General features: G+C 50.9%; 1 protein-coding gene across 2 annotated transcripts in view; it reads left to right on the top strand.

The window, feature by feature from the left end:
• MINDY4 (MINDY lysine 48 deubiquitinase 4) overlaps nucleotides 1-12,913 on the top strand; it is a 141,089-nt gene that overhangs the window by 80,331 nt on the left and 47,845 nt on the right. For both annotated transcript variants that reach the window (XM_017876438.1, XM_017876437.1), the window contains exons 7-9: nucleotides 1,701-1,807; nucleotides 4,255-4,371; nucleotides 5,825-5,913. In XM_017876438.1, the coding sequence (XP_017731927.1) occupies nucleotides 1,701-1,807; nucleotides 4,255-4,371; nucleotides 5,825-5,913 (313 nt within the window). The remainder of the gene's footprint in view (nucleotides 1-1,700; nucleotides 1,808-4,254; nucleotides 4,372-5,824; nucleotides 5,914-12,913) is intronic.

The raw sequence follows: 12,913 nt of genomic DNA, 5'->3' as shown, positions 1-12,913 counted from the left end.
GAAGTTCCAAACTTTCCCACATTTTCCTGTCTTCTTCTGAGCCCTCCAAACTGTTACTCAGTTTCAAAGTCACTTCCACATTTCTGGGTATCTTTTCAGCAGCGCTCCCCTTTACTGATACCAATTTACTGTATTAGTCTGTTTTCATGCTGCTGATAAAGATATTCCTGAGACTCAGCAATTTACAAAAGAAAGAAGTTTATTGGACTTACAGTTCCACGTGGCTGGGGAGGCCTCACAATCATGGCAGAAGGCAGGGAGGAGCAAGTCACATCTTACGTGGATGGTGGCAGGCAAAGAGAGAGCTTGTGCAGGCAAACTCCCGTTTTTTAAAGCCATCAGATGTCATGAGACTTATTCACTGTCACAAGAATGGCACAGGAAAGACCCACTCCCATGATTCAGTTATCTCCCACTGTGTCCCTCCCACAACACATAGGAATTATGGGAGTTACAAGATGAAATTTGGTTGGGGACACAGAGCCAAACCATATCGGAAGCATTCTCATCTAAATTCAGATTCATATTTAAATTCCAGACTTTTTTTCCCAGCCCAATGGTAGAATCTATCGGCTTGTTCAGTGACCTGAGTCTCTAGGAGTTCTCCTTGTGCTGTGGCTGATTCTCCCTGGGGAGAAGGGAGGCTGCAGCATAAGATATAAGCTGTGTGTCCTGGGAGTGGTGGCCTTTGATACTACCCCCGCCCACACAGGCCCGCTCTAGCAGGCCCCTGTAGGGAGCTGGGTTCACAGAGCCAAGCCCTGAGCTACCCTCTGGAGTTCACTCTGCTCAGCCTTGCCAGCACCGTTGCCTTGGCATTGTTTCTCCCTGGGTCCTTTATCACTGTGTTCTGGTAAATGCAGTGGCAGCAGGTGTAATGACAAGGGGGCCTTAGCTAACTGGGAAGTCACAGCTGGTGCTACCAGAGACCCAGGTGGGACCCTCTCCAGGCCTCAGTTGCCCCACTATGAGGTGACAATATCTGGAATATGGCTTAATGTCCTCCCTGCTGGAGGTCCAGGGCAGTGGGATGGCAGAGTGACTAGGAGTCACTCTCTCTGCCACTCTCCATTTGATTGACTTGGGGCCAGTTACTTAACTCCTCTAAGCCTCAGTTTCCTCATCTATAAGTGGGGGTAATAATAATTACTTTCTCATAAGGCTGTTGTGGAGGAAGGTGATCAAATTCAAGCAGTCAATAAATGCAAGTTACAATAGTGATCATCTGCAATAGTTATTTTATCAGCAATGGTTCCATTTTCTTTCCTAGTCTTGTCCTCTTCACCTTCGTCCTCAGGGGAATGATCTTTCGAGTCATGCCCACCTTTTTTAAGAAATGTGTCTGAGCTAGGCTTTCCCGGTCCTGGCTCCATGGCTTAGGCCCCGGGCACTTGTTTCACTGTATGTCCACGCATGGAACTTTCTAGTGGACCAGTAGCTAAGTCTCACTTGGCAACATCCTCGTAGTATGAACAGAACAGGGTTGTGACAAGGAGCATGGACTCTCTTGATCTGGTTGCTTCCCTTCCACTGAGGGTCTGGGAGCCCCAAAACAGAGCTGAGGTGAATGAACTGGGGAGGAACTCTCCTTTCACTCAAACCTTCTGCAAACTTTGCAATGTCTGTGGTGTTTAGTAACTTCATGTTCTGTTCTCTGTGAGTCATAACAAGGGGCTCACATGGCCACGGTTTTCTTTCAGAGGATGTGGAGGATGAGTTGATAAGGGAAGAGGTCATTCTGTCCCCAGTCCCATCAGTGCTTAAGCTGCAGACAGCATCAAAGCCAATCGACCTCTCAGTAGCAAAGGTAAGTGTAAGGAGACTCCCAGGTTAAATGCATTTTGATTTGAATGGGTATGGATGGCATGATTTTCGTGTTTCTGCCCCAATCCAGCTCATTGTAATCTCTTGGTCATTGTTGAAATGGAAATTTGGGTGTGGTGTAGAAGAAAATGTGTGATGTAGAAGAAAACTGAGAGTCAGGAAAACTGCAGTCTGGTCCTGGCAGCTCTTGTTCCCTCTCCAAGACAAAAGGTGAGGGAGGAGGTTATGTCCTCCCCTCCAAACACTGTGGGAATAGAGCTGCTTTATCATGTCCCTGTGAGTACCGTTAGGGTGTACTGGGAATGATCCAGTTGTCCCCATTAGAGCAGCGCTGTTCCTGTACTGGTCTCCTAAGCTCTGGCCAGGTTGCAGTGAGGGAAGGACAGGGAGGTGTTAACAATTCTTCAGCACTGTCCAGGTGCACTTCCATGGCCACTTAAAGGGCCCCATGGTCACAGGGGACCTGGAGAGGGTTCCTGGCCACAGCAGCCTCCTCTGCAGGGGTGTCTGGGATTGCTCACCATCCTCGGCTACTAGGGTGGCCTCACTACTCCCGTGGCCAGAGGCTCCTGCAGGATGGAATGTCATTCCCGCTGTCCTCTTCTGGCCTTTCACCAAGATCCAGGAGGGAAAAATAAAACTCCTAGGGACACAGCTGACCTCCCTTTCTTCCTGCTTACTACAGATTTACTCAGCATACAAATCAAAGAGCAAAATACTTTTCTAGAGGTTTTGTCCTTTCGTTTCCTTCCCTTCTCCTCCCCTTTCCCTTCTCTCTCATATCTCCCCCTTCTCCTTCCATTGTCTCTTTTGAAGCTACAGAGGATCAGATACACTTAAGTGGCCCCAAACCTGGGAGGAGGTGCTCTGTCATCTGTCACCACATTCACGGGACGATGAGTCTTTGCAGAGGGCACTTACGCTTGGGGCAGGCCCCTTAGGCTCCTAAAGACTACCCAGCAGTAGCATTTCCAAAAGCAGCTGGAAAAAGTGAGGCCTGCAGAGAGAACAGGAGGCCCCAGGGCACGTGGCCTCTGTGGAAAGCAGAGTCCAGGTTCGCAGGCTTTGTTGACCACACTGTGCCTAGCGGGAGCTGTCATTCTGAGCCCCGACAGATGAACCCACACATCCTTTCTCCTGTGTGCCACCAGCCCACATTTGATGACGTGTGGACAAATGCTTCTGTCAAAGAGGTTTTTCCTTATATTTAATGAAAAGGAAAAAAAAAGCTGATTCTGGTGGAAAATAAGGAAAGGTCTGACCCAGACAGGGGGTGCAGGGAAGTGGCTGTAGAATCCACCTGCTGGCCTTGGGACTCACTCAAGGCTTCAGAGACCCCCTCAGATGTAAAACTATGGCAGAGAGAGGGTGGGCCCATCATGAGGGGAGTGGGCGAGGACACACTGCCTTTCTCATCTGAGGGCCTGTCCATGGGGAAGGGATTGACCATTCTGGGGGCTCTGGAGGGTGATGCGTGGGTTAATGGGGAATGAACAGTGAACTCATTATCAGCCAGAAGTCTGGAGAAGACAGCTGTGAAAAAGTTGAAGGGCTGCCTTGAGAGATGGTGGGAACCACTTCGCTGGGGGTTGGGGTGGTTCAAGCAGAGTTCATGGGGGACCACTCATGGGCGGCATCACAGAGGAGGTTCTTATGCATGGTAGAGAGTTGTACTGGACCAGGAGTTGGCAGGCATTTTCTGTAAAGGGCTCAATAGTGTATTTTTGGCTTTGCTGGCCCTGTGATCTCTGCTGCACCTATTCAACTTTGCCATCATGGTATGAACGCAGCCACAGATGGTATGGAAACAAACGGGCTTTGCTGTGTGCCAGTAGAACATTATTTACAAACAGGTGGTGTGGGCAGATTTGGCCTGTGGGTCACAGTTTACTAACCCTGTGCTAGAGCACCGGCTCTCAAACCCGGTGCACTGTGTAATCACCTGAGGGAGTCTTAAAACTACTGATACTAGAGTCTCACACTCAGCAACTGGGGTTTAATTGACTGGTGTGTTTTCTGAACATCAAGATTGTTTTTAGGAACTTCCTATCCTACATGGTTCTAATGTGAGGTCGAGTTTGAAAACCCCTAGTCTTGCCTGTGGAGGGTCAGAGGACCTCGAAGATCCCTTGCAAATCTAAAATTCTCTTTCTCAAGGCCCCTGTAAGGAGCTTACAAAGATTTTGTCCCATGTGAGCACAGGCCGGCTTGGTTTAAAGATGTTCCAGAGGTAAGACCCTCAGGATTGAGTTTCTCTTTCCTCAAATGTAAGAATGAGCTTGGAAAATAAAAAGAAAAGAGATGAACCATGCTAGAAAATGGACTTCCCTGCTAGAATTCAAGAACAACTTCTGCAGGAATATGCACACTGAACATTGTATTGTTGTTTGCTTTTAAAACAACCAGTAAAACTCTCTCTTCTTTTTATAGGAAATAAAGACCCTTCTGTTTGGTTCCAGCTCTTGCTGTTTCAATGAAGAATGGAAACTTCAGAGTTTTTCCTTTAGTAACACAGCCTCATTAACATACGGCATTGTGCAGAACAAGGCAGGTTGCTCCTAGGTTTCCTTGGGACCTTTCTGCTGGGCCATCACGCATAGGGGCGGGTGTACCTCCCAGTTTTGGTTAATCCTGTGAGCATTAGCTGGGCTGTTCTGGGCCAGCCAGCCCCGCATGTGCTGAGTTGTCACTTGGTGCAGGCACTTCAGATGTGGCTGGTGGAGCGAAAGCTGGGGAACAAGACCCTCTGCTTTGGAGATATTCAAATTGAATATGGATTTAAGGAGCACTTGTTGTGAGTGGTGCAGGTGCTGCGATCCTCAGCAGGAGAGCACAGTAGGAGGCCTTAAGTCTGCTTGGGGCCACTGGATGGGGCCTTCTTAGGCTGATCATTGAGAGGTTCACAGGATTTTGCAGATAGAGCTGGAGAAAGGGCACTCCAGGCAGGTGGCATATGAATGAAGGGGAAGCGGTATGAAAGTCTGGGGGCTGCAGGAAAAGGCAGAGGGATCAAGTGTGCGGAGCAAGTGCTTGAAGAGAAGGGTGTAATAGAAGCTGGGCCAGCAGAGGCTGGTGGTTGCAGACCTAGAACATGGCTTATATCCAGTTCCCACATTATACTCACGGGCAGAAAATAAGCTAAACCCAGGATCAAGAATCAGCAGATGAGCAGAGCAGCTTGGTCCGGTTCAGTTTCTTAAGCCCCAGGAACCTCCCCTGCGCCACACTGCCTGAGGTCGAGCCCCAGGACCACCAGCTTCTGTCCCTGCCTCTCGTGGCCAAACTCAGCTGGTCTTCATGAGCACCCCAGCCTACCGTTCAGACAATCCTTAAATCCGGATGAGGTCTGTTTGTGTTGTTCAGTCCCACCAGCCTTTGCCAATGTGTCCCAGGAGTCAGATCCTGTGCTAAGCCCTGTGATGCCTACAGAGATGAGCTCCTTGGATGAGCTCCTCAAGGAGCCTCTGCACTACAGGGTGGGAAAGGACAAAGATACAGCTAATGTGGTACCGAAGCAGGCCACAAGAGGAGCAGAAGAGAGCGCAGAGCTCACATAACCGTAGGCTGCTGAAGGGGCTCGCTGCCAGCCAAGATGGTCAGGAAGGCTTCTTGGAGGAGGAGGCCTTTAGGATGGGCCTTGAAGGCTGGGTAGACAATTAACACTCTCAACCTGTAGACACAGAAACGTTTCCCTATATGATGGAACACCTATGGTGATGTCCCTGGCTTCACAGCTGACTGGTTATGAAGAGTCACTTTCCTCCCATGACACACTGTCAACTGGCCCCTTCCTCTAGGAGTGGACGCAGGGCCTTGTCACTCCCTCTCTGTGACCCAAGGTTAGTGTGTTGTAGAAGCAGTTGCCACATCAGAGGCCCTTCTGTTGCAGAAGGCAGGGCCCCTTTACTCTGTCACTTGGGTTCTGGGGTGAGTTTGGGTGAAACCAAAAACTCTGCCCCAGGCCAGTTCTCACTGGCAGCAATGGTCTCATTCTTTGCAGGGTGGTCCTTGCGGAGTCCTGGCAGCTGTCCAAGGCTGTGTCCTACAGAAACTCCTGTTCGAAGGAGATAGCAAAGCTGACTGTGCTCGGTAAGTCAGTGATCATTCTGGCAATATCTTATTTTCCCAAGTCTTCTCTAGAGTGTCCAGAAAAAACAAGCAAGGAAGCGTGTGTGTTCTCTGATATTTCCTGTCTTCTGCAGGTCAAGAAAGGAGAGGTTAATGGCAGCTAGCTGACAAGGCCTGCGCAGACCAGTGTTAAGGAGACTTGTGTGCATTTGTTTCTAAAAGCGAGGAGGGTTCTCAGTGGTGCTCCACCTGGGAAGGGGCTGCAGGAACAACATTGAAACCAATTTCCTCTCCTCACACAGCAAAGCTGCCCAAATCCCTTACACCCACCAGGTCGACCTGCTGACCTTCTGACTGAGTCCAGGCCTCCCCTCCCTCCCCACGCTATCTCCCCTCTGCCAACATTCATAACCACACATTCCAGGCCGCCCCACAGACTCATCGCTTCCACTCCCTGCAGCCGTTCAATTTTCATTTCACACATTAAGTGTTTGCACATGAGCAGCTCATTCTCATTCATTCAGCACACATTCCTGGAACATCTCTGTGCAGGCACAAATGATATAGGGGAGATTTAGATGAGCTCTGTCCTCTCCAGAAATGCTCCATGAGGTTGAGAGGCAGATAGAAAACCCCTATTTCATACCGTCATTGGTGCCAAGATGAAAGGATTGGCAGAGCACTGGTGGAGCTGGAGGCGAGGCCTCCTTTAGGAGGTGGACTGCCTCTCTTTCCCTCCCTGCAGGCCCGGTGACCAGCTTGTACCGAGTCACCCTCAGAGCTACAGAACTTCTGGCAATTGGCCTTTTAAAAAAAAAAATTAGTTAAAATATAACATGTACAAAGTAGTTATATTATGTGCGTTCTGCTCAATGAATTATCACAAAATCACACACCCCTGAACACACTGCCTAGATTAAGAAAAAATGTTTCTAGTACTTCAGAAGAATCCTCTGGTACCCAGCAGGCACCCCTATTCTCCTGAAGTGACATTAATCCTTAAATGGATTTTAAAACCATACTTAATCTTGCCAGTTCTTGAACTTTATTGAAAGGTACTTGTTCTTTGAAATAAGCATTTGAGAATCTTTTTTTGAAAAGCCTGGGTGCTACACGGATAACAAGGCCCATTGCCCGTGCATTCCTGGGAAAGACGCTGTTCACTGGGAGAGCCATCCAGCCAAGATTGGTACTCCAGTGAAACACATTTCACCAGCATGGATGATTTTGCCGTAGATAGGGTTCAAGTGAAGGTGGCTCTTCATGCTTGGCATCTTATAATTTTTCCAGTGGTTTTGCACAGTAATAATCAAGGCATTACCTCTCCAACCGAAGATGCTAATCAGAAGCACAACAACGTAACACTTCTGTGGCAAGATCTCACCTGTCCTTGTTCTTCTCTCTGCTTCCCCTCCCCTTTGCTCTCAGGTCTATGCTTCGTGGCTCTTGTCTGTACAGGATCATGCCCCACTGCCTGCTCTGGAAGTTCAGCCCCACAAAGGGCTGGGAGGTTTGAATGTCATGGGCAGAGACCCTGCCATCAGCTCTCCCTGGTGGACTCAACACAGTCCTGTATGCTCAGGAATGCTCCTGACTGGGTAGATCTTTGCTAAGTGAGAACCCCTGGCTGCCCTCAGAGGGTACAGGGATACTGAGCACATACGCACCCACCTACCTACCTCCCTTCCTTCCTTCCTTGCACTGAAAAAAATATGCAGAGTGTACTTACCAGGTCCTTAGCAGGGATACGGGGCTGAACAAGACACATACAGGTGCCCTCATGGCACCTACGATTGAACAGGAGAGCCAGATAGGAACAGGTGGTTACAGGGGACATGCTAAGGGTTCACCTGGACATGAAGTGGCTCAGGGCGGGCTCCCTGGTGGACTGACGTTTTCATCTTACAGAGATATGAAGGATGGACAGAACCCCTGATTCCCCTTTATATGCATCCTTGCACACTCTTATTTCCCCTCAAATTTTTTTCCCTTTCACGGCAAATATTCTCAAACTCCTTCCTGGGCCCTCAGGCTCTGTGCTCAGGCTCTGCACCTGCTGGCTTCTCTCATTGTACATGGGCCACATCTTTGTGGAGGCCTCCTCGGACCTCCCCCATTAAGATAAACCCAAGCCGTGCCTCTAATAACTGCACTGCCAGTTGGTGCTCTTGCTCATCGATGTGGTTACCTGTCCACATCTGCTGCCACCTACTACTGCCCACTCCACTCCAGAACACAAGCCCCATGAGAACAGGGACCTTCCTGAGCTGGTTCACAGCCAGGCCCCTGGCATCCAACCCTGTGCCTGGTCCACAGAAGAGGCCCTCAGAATTTTTGTTGAGTGAACACATGGACAAATGAATGAGTTATCCAAACAGGGAGGGGAGGCGGATTGGTATTCCAGTAAAGAGAACAAGATGTGCAAAGCCTGTGGGCAGGGAGAGGAGTGGGGAAGTCACTGGGGATGGTTAGGGCAGCATTTGCAGGAGGAGGGTGGGACCCGGGGTAGTGGCAGGTCAGCGCCAGGCTGCCAGAGGGGGCTTGGGTGCCGCCAGCTGCTTGGATCAAGCCTTGTCCCTTGCAACAGATTGTCTCTCAACTCATTTCGGCCCAGTGCTCCTTCAGAGTTGCTTTTGAACTTCAACGTGGGCTTCTAGGGGAGCTTACAGATAGTTTCCCAACAATCAGGACAAGGCATTTAAGTATGTTCCAGGAAGAGCCGACTGCTCAGGGCACAAGGCCAACTTGGTTTTTTGTTGCCCTACCCCCACCCCACTAAGGGGATGTGAGAGCTTCTGTATCCCCCAGGCCACATCCATGGGGGCCGAGCTCTGCTTTCCATATCAGGGAGGGAAGCCAGGCCTTAGAAGGCAAAAGCCATCCAGGTTGGGATCCCAGGGGGACTCTGGGTAGAAAGAAAACTGCTTAGCTGGAGGAGTGAGGTTTTCTACCTGTCACTGCCGACCAGGCAGGTACCTCCTAGCTGCAGGCCAAGGATGGTGCAGCCCACTGGGTCCTGGGGCCAGTGGGGGTGGGCAGAGGAGGAGGGAAGAAGGAACTGCTGGCCTGTTGGGGATTGTCATGTGTGGGGGTGTGCCAGGTGCCAAGGAGCCGGACCCTATGGGGTGGCCTGCCTGGCTGGACCAGAGGAGGTCTGTGCCGTGCAGCTAGGAGAGCACAGCCTGCTGGCCAGGGCCACTTTCTCCAGCGAGCCTGGAAGGATTAATGGTGTGGGAGAGTGACCTTGCCTTTGTTTGGAGCCCTGAAACTCTGGGTGCTGCTTGTAGCCCACCCCCTGGGCTGGGTGCTGCTTGTAGCCCACCCCTACCGGCTGCTGCCCCATCACAGAGGTGCTGTGCTGTGTAGGATGAGTGAAGTGGTCTGACTTCCTGCTCCCACAGTCCTCCTGGCAGGCCTCAGGGGACATCCTTCAGACTCAACTGAGAGGGAGGAGTGGAGAACCTGGCTCAGTTATGGAGCTTGCTGAAAAAGCCTCAGGGGACTCAGGCAGAGGTGTCGCAGGGAGACAAGCTGGGGAGGCCCAGAGACCCTCTCCCCTGACCCCAGCAAGGACTCGCCTCCTCCTGGTAGTGGGCCCTGGGCAGCAGGCACCAGATGCCCTCCCCAGCCTTCCCACCCCAGTCTCCTCCCACTCTCCTGCCCTGGTCCTGCCTCAGGTCGCAGGTAGATAGGGGTTGGGGAGGAAGAACCCTCCTGAGGACCGGTTAGGGCTTCTGTCAAGTGAAGACCAGGAAGACCAGGGAGTGAGGGCCGGCTGTCTGGGGCCTGGAGAAGAGAAGGGAGGTGGAGTCCATGTCACTGCTTTGCCAAGGCCTTGCAGGTCAGAGGCTGCAGAAGGTCGTCCTTGCCAAGTGGGTGGGTGTCTAGCCTGTAGATGTTGGTGCCCAGGCTGGGAGGGGGAATGCATGGCTCTGTGCCCCTCAGCCACCCTGGGAGAGGGGAAGTGTGCTGAAGAGAGCACCAGACTGGGTCAGGACCTGGATTATGGTTGTGTGGAAATGGGGCATCACTTTCTCTGTTTGTGAAGTAGGAATAGTCATCTCTGGCCTGCCTAAATTGGACTCAATAAGAAAATGCAAAGTCCTTGGTAAATCTTCAAGGGCTCTACAAGTGAGTAGGGCCATCAAATTTAGCCTGCCATGGTACAGATGGGGAAACTGAGGCCCAGAGAGGGAAAGATGGTTGTTCAGGGTCACATCTGGCATCCCTGGCAGAACCAAGACTGGTACCTGGTGCCCCTATGTCACACTGTGCTGCTGTGCCCTGCAAGAGGCATGGAGCAGTGGGGGCCCAGGGAGACCAGGAGGGAGGCTGAGGGCTCTGAGTTTTAGACTTCCATCACTGGACACCCATACAGACTCCTAGGGACCAAGGGGTGGATCTGTTCATGAACGGCTTCACGATGGAACCTCCCCTTTGGCTTTAAGTTAGAAAAGATGAACACAGAAGAGTACAGAGAACAACATAGCAAACACCTACAGAGCCCCTGCCCCACGCAAGCAAAGGGGAAACACTGGGTCACGTGAGCAGGAACCTCTCTCAGTCCTCAGCTCCTCGGTTTCATTGACTTACATAGTTTTCACATTGATTGATTGCATTATTGATGTTCCTCCAAAAGCCATGTGTGCATAGTTGGGTGTGAGGCTTCAGCACTCCCTTTTCACCCTGAAATTCTAGGATTTCAGACATGATCCAGCTTAAAAAAAAAAGACAGGCCCCTCTGTTCTCTTCAGGAACACCACAATGACCTGCCATCAGCTGCCATCTGATCTGGGGCCCTGGGGAGCTCAGGCCCTGAGGGCCAAGAGGCAGCCCCTGCACTTTCCTGCCTGTGTGTGAGGTCTGCCTTGGCCCTGGAGGCCCCCACCTCAGTTGTTGCCCACCACCACTGAGGGGGAAATGGTTCTGTGAAAGCAGACGGAGGATGGGATCGTACTCTCCAGGGAAGTCACGCTGAAATAAAGGCATCTTGGCAGCAGTGGTGTTTTTTCTGCGGGACTGTCTGGCTTCATTAAGACTCATTCCATCAGGCCAGCAGTCGGCCTCTCCTCATTCGGGAAGGACAGAGCTGGGCGGCAGGACTCGGTGTTTTTCCACTTGAGAAGATGCTGTGCCGGCTCAGCTCACAGAAAGAGATAAAGAGCTCTTGATGCCCGTGAAGGCCTGGAGAGAGCCACAGGCCAGGAGCGGCCCTCAGACGCGGGTGCAGATCTGAGAGTCGGGGAATCCAGCAAGTCCTCCTCTCACTTCCACTTTGCCTCTGAAATTGGGGAATTCAAGGCCCAGAGAAGGAGGGGAGCTTGCCCGAGGCCTCTGTGGACATTGGTAGCAGAGCCCATGGTCCTGCAGCCCCAGGCCAGCCTTTCTACCCTCTGTTGCAGCTTTTGACCCTGAGAGGGAGCAGACAGGGAGCTCCCCCAGATTGACTATAGACTCTGTACATGGCTCCATGGGCACGTCACATGGACAGGTGAGGCTATTTTGAGAAGGTTAGGGTAGAAACATCTCTTTCATCTGAAACACTTGGGTAATTTAGGTAAAAGCAGGATGTATTATTCCCTTAAGATCATTTATTTCCCCTATCTCTAGATAAATGTCTTTTTCCTGGACTTCACCTGTAAGGAATTCGGCTCTTAAAGAAACTTCTCTTGGTTTAAGAGGCTGGCCAGGTGCCAGCCTCCTGGAAGGAGTCTGACTGATCAGGAAATGCAGACCTGCTTGTCACCCGTGTTCTGCCAGTGAAGGCATGCGCTGAGCTATCTGGTAAAGGCCTGGGCGATTCAGACGCAGCACCTCCTTCCCCTGTTGTCATCTGTGGGTGCAGGTTCTTACGCAGGCACATAAAGCCCTGGCTAATCTGAGGTGGGTTAAAACCACGGTCCCCAGCCTTTTTGGCACCAGGGACTGGTTTTGTGGAAGACAACTTTTCTGCGGACTGGAGATGGGGTGGGATGGTTTTGGTATGATTCAAGTGCATTACATTTATCATTAGATTCTCATAAGGAGCGTGCAACCTAGATCCCTCGCATGCACAATTCACAATAGGGTTCCTGCTCCCATAGAGTCTGATGCCACTGCTGACCTGACAGCAGGTGGAGTGCAGCTTCACTGGCTCACCCACTGCTCACCTCCTGCTGTGCGGCCCTGTTCCTAACAGGCCACAGACCAGTGCCAGTCTGTGGCCTGAGGGTTGGGAACTCCTGGGTTAAAGACAGAATGGCAGTGTTGGAATGATGCTTTGGGGGCATCTGACCCAGTGCCTGCCTGCATTTGTAGGTGGGCAGGCAAACAAAGGCCAGGGAGGGCAATGGTTTCCCCAGAACCTGTGACCCAGGAATCGAGCCCAAGTCTCTTACCTGTCTGACCACTGTACTTTTTCCAACTCCACTGAGTTTTCTAGAAAACTGCGTCTCAAAAGAGAAAGATGGAGAAGGCCCAGGGAAAAGAGAGACTGGCAGAGTTACTAACTGGAAGCCAGTGAAAAGAATGAGGACTTGTGCTTGGACACATGGTGGTTCAAAGGGGCTGTAAGCAGAGCCTGTAGGATCAGGGGACAGGCCCCACCGCAGAGCAAGATCTCTTGATTGTGTTACGTGGTGCTGAAAAGACAGGGTCAAAGGCAAAGGAGGCTGGTTCCTAAAACCAGGTGCCCAGGACAGTTGGTTCGACTTGCCCAAGCTCTCCTTCCTTCCTCAGTGTTTATTTTTTTCCAGTTTTTACTTACTATCTGATCTGGGTAAATCACTGTGCCTCCATGCCTCAATTTTCCCATTTTAAAAAGAGGATATAATAGTACTTCCCTCATAGGGTTGCTTTAACAATTTGATGAAATAACGTGGAAAGAGCTTATAACAGTGTCTGGCACATGATAAATATATATGTTGGTTTTTCAAGCATTTTTAATTTTTTTTTTTTTAAGAGACAGGGTCACTCTGTTACCTAGGCTGGAATTCAGTGGCATGATCATGGCCCACTGCAGCCTCCAGCTCCTAGGCTCAAG

The sequence above is a fragment of the Rhinopithecus bieti genome, unplaced genomic scaffold (assembly GCF_001698545.2).
Source record: "Rhinopithecus bieti isolate Rb0 unplaced genomic scaffold, ASM169854v2 scaffold_10015, whole genome shotgun sequence".
NCBI lineage: Eukaryota > Metazoa > Chordata > Mammalia > Primates > Cercopithecidae > Rhinopithecus > Rhinopithecus bieti.
Note: the sequence above shows the minus strand (reverse complement) of the source record. Positions and strands in the feature narration are given on the sequence as shown.